The sequence below is a fragment of the Arvicanthis niloticus genome, chromosome 20 (assembly GCF_011762505.2).
Source record: "Arvicanthis niloticus isolate mArvNil1 chromosome 20, mArvNil1.pat.X, whole genome shotgun sequence".
NCBI classification, from domain to species: domain Eukaryota; kingdom Metazoa; phylum Chordata; class Mammalia; order Rodentia; family Muridae; genus Arvicanthis; species Arvicanthis niloticus.
In genome coordinates, this window is record NC_047677.1 from 5,991,211 (window position 1) to 5,997,210 (window position 6,000).

General features: G+C 45.0%; 1 protein-coding gene across 1 annotated transcript in view; it reads right to left on the reverse strand.

Annotated features, from left to right (window-relative positions):
• The window catches only part of Slc35f1 (solute carrier family 35 member F1), a 414,651-nt gene extending 408,915 nt beyond the window's left edge, over positions 1-5,736 (reverse strand). Inside the window, exon 1 of the mRNA XM_034523723.2 lies at positions 5,086-5,736. Coding sequence (XP_034379614.1) covers positions 5,086-5,258 — 173 coding nt within the window. The 5' untranslated portion in view covers positions 5,259-5,736. The remainder of the gene's footprint in view (positions 1-5,085) is intronic.
• Positions 5,737-6,000: the final 264 nt, after the last annotated feature.

Sequence of the window (6,000 nt, forward strand, 5' to 3'; positions counted from 1 at the left end):
AAGCTGAATAAATCCTTTCCTCTGCTAAGCTGGTTTAAGTCAAAGTGGCTTATCATAGCAGCAGAAAGCAAACTATCTCAGCATTGAACAACAATATGTGTGTGTGTGTGTGTGTGTGTGTGTGTGTGTGTGTGTGTGTGTGTACATATATATGTATGTATATATATATATATATATGTATGTGTGTATATACATATATATGTGTGTGTATATATATATATACATATTTATATATACATACACACACACACACACACACACACACACATATATAGTTGGGAATCGGCATCTATTTGGATAGCCCTATGGAGCTAACAGATTTTGACAAAGTAAAAGGTCAAAGAAAAGTCACGCAAATGCGTGTCTCTTTGATTAGACATTGATTATTTGGATGTAATGCATTATGCTTACCAAGGTAAACCAAATGTTCCTTTAATGAACATTCACCCAAGCACAGTACATAAACATAAAAGTCCTAGATGATCGTTTTAAAAGTTTACTCATTCTTTCACCTAAAACTAAGTGTATCCTTCAGACACTCTGTATTTACTACTGATCCTACAAAGGTTTGCCTTGAACTACCCAGGTCCTTCTGGGATATTTTGTGTCTAATATCCTCATTATGAGTTGAGCTTTCTCATTTTTTTTGACATCTGTTAAAAGAAGCAGCTTGAGACGGAACCTGACCATCAATCTTTTAACTTCTAACTTCATTAGAAGGATCATCTACACTGTACTATGTCTTCATGGGCTGGATCTAATCCATACGAAGTTTAGGCAAAGACCTTATTTCTAGGCAGTCATTCCCTCAGAATTGTTCCCTTAAGAATTGTTCTGCCTGCCTTGTAAGTGACACGGAAAGATTGTATATCCATATTGACCCATCTCACATCATAACTACCCAGGTTCAGCATGAATTTCATGCAGAATCACCACCAATTTTCCTGTATTCTTCTACCCTAATCTTCTTTGGTTTACAATTTTTCAAAAGCATCCAAAGTTTGAAAATCAGTAAAATAAATCCAAGTTGAAAACCAGTGGTAGTTTGAATATGCTTGACCCAGGCAGTGGCACTATTAGGAGGTGTGGCTTTGTTGGAGTGGGTATGGCATTGTTGGAGGAAGTGTGTCACTGAGGGGGTGATCAATGAGGCCCTCCGTCTAACCACGTGGAAGCCAGTCTTCTAGTGGGGTGCAGATGAAGATGTGAAACTCTCAGCTCCTCCTGCATCATGTCTGCCTTCCATGCTCCCACCTTGATGATAATAGACTGAATGCCAGCCCCAGTCAAATGTTGTCCTTATAAGAGTTGCCTTGGTCATGGTGTCTGTTCACAGCAGTAAAACCAAAACTAAGACAGTCCAAGACAGAATATTTTCATCTAATAACTAAACACCTCTACTACAAGATTCAAGACTCACAGACAGTTTTATTACCCCCACACAGCTCGCCAGCTGTTTTATTGAGAAGAAAATGCGCCCAAAACTAGGAATTCTTGATATAAAAGTAGGAAACGGCCTATAAAAGCCTGCATGTACAAATCACTCATCCAATGGGATATTTTATTAAGTATTCATTTCAAAAGAAATTCTTTGGCACTTTAATATATAGCTAGTGCATGCTCTGGTGTGTTTCAAAGAAATCTACATGGTCAGCTGTTTCTGTGAAAGGGTTACCAAGTTGTTGTCCTTGAAGTGTCTTTTTTATTGTTGTTTTTGTATCATGTTTGTCTGTCGCAGGATAATAAATGCTATTGTTCTATAAAAACAAATAGTAAGTGAAAAAACAGTTCATCATGTTTCTTTGTCTATCTACATCAATGCATAATTTTTCATCTTTAAAATCAAAAAGTTGTCATTACTCCAGGACTTAAAACATCTTCCATTTCTTGCACCTTGTCTCCAAAATAATTTGAATAGAAAAAATATATATAACACAAGCTATTAATGGGTTAAAAAGAAAAAAAATCATTCAGCATCTCCTCTTTCATTAAAGTCTTGTATAGTTTGATATTCTAATTGCTATTCAGAAGGAGACTAGACCATCAGTGGGATGCCCTAATTCTCATATGTAAAATGCAGCCATCTAGCTCTGTGCATGTTTAAAGTCAATAGATGGTGATCCACTAAGGAAAGAAATTGATGTATAGTTCTGCAACAGTAAATGGATGTCCATGTACTGTTCTCATCCTATTTTAATTCTAAGTACCATTAGGTAAGTATCAATTAATATTGTAACTCTCTTTAACTGTCACTGAGTGGACAAGGTATAGACAGATACCTGATGTGTTTGCATCCCTTTCTCCGGTTGACAGGTAATTCTGACCAAGAATAGGCAGTTTACTAAGCTTGTCTATCTACGGTTTGAAAGTCTCCACCCCATTTCCACAGCCTGTCTCTCAGCAATATTCCCAAGGAGATGGTTAGAGCTCCCCCCTAGTCAGGAAACAAAGAGGTCTCTCTACCAGCTCACAGTGACAGAATTCTGCCAATTCTGTGTATGAATGTCAAATGTTAGACAGGTTTGTTTGGTTTTGGGTTTCTGGTTTTCTTTACATTGGCTGGAACGTGTGGATTTGGAATGGGTCTCTTTTAGGAGTGAAGTTGCTTCAGGTCAGGGATAGATGTAAAGGAAGAGCTGACAACATTGTGTCAAAAAGGCAGCATGGGTGAAGAGAGCAGGAGTATTGGGGAGAGAGAAGGGAAAGGAAGCAAACTGTGAGATCTTGAGATGTTACTAAATAAACAAAAATGCTTGTGATTAGGCCCCAGTGAGTTGCCCTCGTAGCCATTACATTCTATGAGGGTTTAGCAGGCAGGGCAACATGTAAGCACTGCAGTGCCTACCAATCACACTTGATCCATAGGAAGGAGCCTGGTCAATCTGGAGCTGCCACCAATCGTGTTGAAACAATGCTGGCACAAAAGCCAAATCTATTACGCAAATAAAACTATTCCATCACAATTTTTAAAGTGCTTTCAGATCGCTCTTAGTCTCCTGAAAGATGCCCTTTCTCAAAAGAACAATGTGCTCTTACCTCTTCAAGGATGAGGAAAGTTATTAACAATATAAAAACGATTTTGAAACTTTTGAAGAATTTGAGAGACAAACAGGAATTGTGTTTTGTTTAAGTCTAAATGTTATAATCCTAGGGTCCCATGTCATATAGCTGAGATAAAAATGTCATTAACCCAACCTAAGTCTCAGTTCCCCTCTGTACATAGAAAATAATGCCACTCCATCCACAGAGGCCTCACATAGGTTCAGCAAAAGGCAAAGTTCTACCCATGAGTTCTCTTTCTTAACCTGGGTGGCTCTTGAACTTGTCTTGGACAATAAAACTGGGCTGGATAAAAGATATTTAGAACTTTCCATCTTTCACGGTGGTTTTTTTTTTTTTTTTCGGTTTTATCTAATCCTTAAAATCATGATCTGATAGAGAGTTCAGACAGGTGTCACTAGACATATTCTACAAGTGAACAGCCTGAGACCAGAGAAGATAACCGTCTCTGCTACAAGCCCTGTGGCTGGGTAAAGGCAGAGGAGTGATAACTGCCCAAGTCCCTTCAAACCTACCTCTGTGAGTTAATTATTCCTGGCATTAGGATTCACTGCATACGCATGCCAACGACCACTACAACCTCAATAATAACAAATGAGCAATAGAATCGGTGTTTTCTACTTTGATGAGAAAAATAATAACAATAATTAAGACTGCATTCTGTTTAAAATATTGGTGATTTTAAAATGGCAAGTATTTAAAATGGTACGCACAAACTATCCTCCGTATTTCTTCTGCTATTCATCATTTTTTTTAAATCGTAATTTCAGTGCGATATTTGGGGATGTGCTAACCAAAGCAATGAATAGCAAGGTAAAACTGGACTTTCTATTGCCAGTAACATGTCTCACTGAAGAGTGAAATTCTTGTTTGGTATTAGACAGAAATGCCCATAAGTAAGTTATTGTAATCATTAGATTTTAACAAGCAATTGTTGAATAGTATGCAACAATTCCCTCCAAATAAAAATATTTTCAAGGTATTTCTTTACATATATTTGTGCTATCAACAGAGCTTTATGACCCAAACAGTTTCATGTGAGCGATCAAGGAATCTCTGTTACCAGAAAACGGTACCACAGAGAAACCTGTATGAACAATGCGATCGGGAAGGTTACCCTACAGAAGCATTAAAAAGCACACACTCGCAAAACTGGCTTTGTGGATTTTGTCTATCAGCTCGTCAATCATTTAAGTTAGCTAAGTAGCATAAGTCCCTTTCACATCAGAGCTGAATGAGGGTACTATAGGAGATTCTACTTTCTTGCCAACAGGACTCTCGTCCTAAAACATGTCTGTTTTTAATAATCCACTACTCAGATTCCAGCACGGAGGCCAGGGCAGTCCGGAGCAGAGTAACTAGGCACCTGATTCTCACATCCTTCTAGCAATATTTTGCACTTTGTTCAGGTCTGGCCCAGGCCTCTAGCCTCTTTTCCATACTCCAAAGCCATCAAGAGTCTGCACAGCGACCGGAATGTCAGGCAGAAGTGTTTCCCCCTTCTGTCTGGAGGTGGGGCTGGGGGTGGGGGTATCCTCACCCTATGCCCCTGAGGAGGGGGATCAGTGCCACCCAGGGCGGAGCGAAAGACTGGTGAGGTTGGCGATTCCACGCCATCACCGCAGCCCCGGGGCCTTCCCGCCTCCGCCCAGGCCATGTTGGGGGGTGGGGGGGGTGTTCCCAGAGCGCAAAGCTGGGATAAGAGTGCAAAGGGGAAGTGATACAACGTGAGGATGCTAGGCGTGAGTATGGACACACACAGGGCATCTGCAGGTAGAACAACCCCGCCTTTCTCTAACTCGCTTCCCGGACCTGCCTGCAGCCCCACCGCTGGGGGATCCCAGCGTCAGGACAAAGCTGTCGCGGCCTCTCTGAGAGCGCCGGAAAGCTTGCCCTGGCTCTCTCCCCTGGTCAGGACCCAGTCCCAAAGGACCTGGGGGACACGTCGGATAGGGAGAAAGGGGACCTCGTTCTGGGCGCCTGCAGTGCCTGTCCCTGCTGTCCCCACTGGGAGCCTGTGCTCACCTGTTCAGCACTTTGCGGATCCTCTGGCGCATGCCAGCCCGGGAGGAGGCGGACAGGCTCACGCCGCCGCTGCCCTCAGCGGGCAGGTTCTCGATGGTGGTCACCACATGGTTCGGTGGGGCCGGTGGCGGTGGTGGCTGCAGCTGGGGCTGCGGAGGCTCGGGAGGGATCATCGCGGCGGAGGCGGAGGCGGGCTGCTATCAGAACGCTGCCCCGCACATAGTGCGCGGGCTCCGGGCCCGGGAACACGCAGAGGACCCAGCCGAGCGGCCCCGGCCAGGGAGGCGGTGCCGCTTGCGAAGCGATGAAGCGGGAGACACCCGCGGGCTCCGGCCGCCTCCTCCCAACGCAGTGCTCTCGGGTTGCTACTCAGTCCTAGCTGCACAACCTCGCTCCGGGCCGCTGCCGCCTCCTGCCCGGGCTCTTCAAAGGCTGCGACCCAAGTCCTGGCACACCCCGCCAAGTGGCTGCAAAGGGGGTCGGCGGGGACTCGGAGCTGCCGGCTCCACTGCGAGGACCGGTCCGAGAGAGGAATGAGACTGCTGGGTTTCGTCTTCTCTCTCAGTGCCTAGGGCTTGTCCTGGTGGTGGCAGTTGCGGTGGCGCCGCTTCAGCTGGCGCCGGGTTCGCTTAGAAAGCTGCCGTCTGTGTCTCACGGAGTGAGAAACCGAGAGTGAACCTGGAGCGCCGGGCGGGGGCGCCGCGCCGGCGGAGAGGGGGTGGGGGTGAGATGCGCGCTCTGCTCCCGCCAGAGGGCGCTCCGGAGGTGCCTTGGTGTCCCCCCAACCCTCCTCCTGGCATCCAAAGAAGCCCCTGGTCTAGGATGCTGTGACTGGTAGTGGGGTACTTTTGTCTTTTAAGTGCAGTAGTGGATACATCCTCCCTGTGAATTGGGGAGGATTCCTCTTGCTTCTGC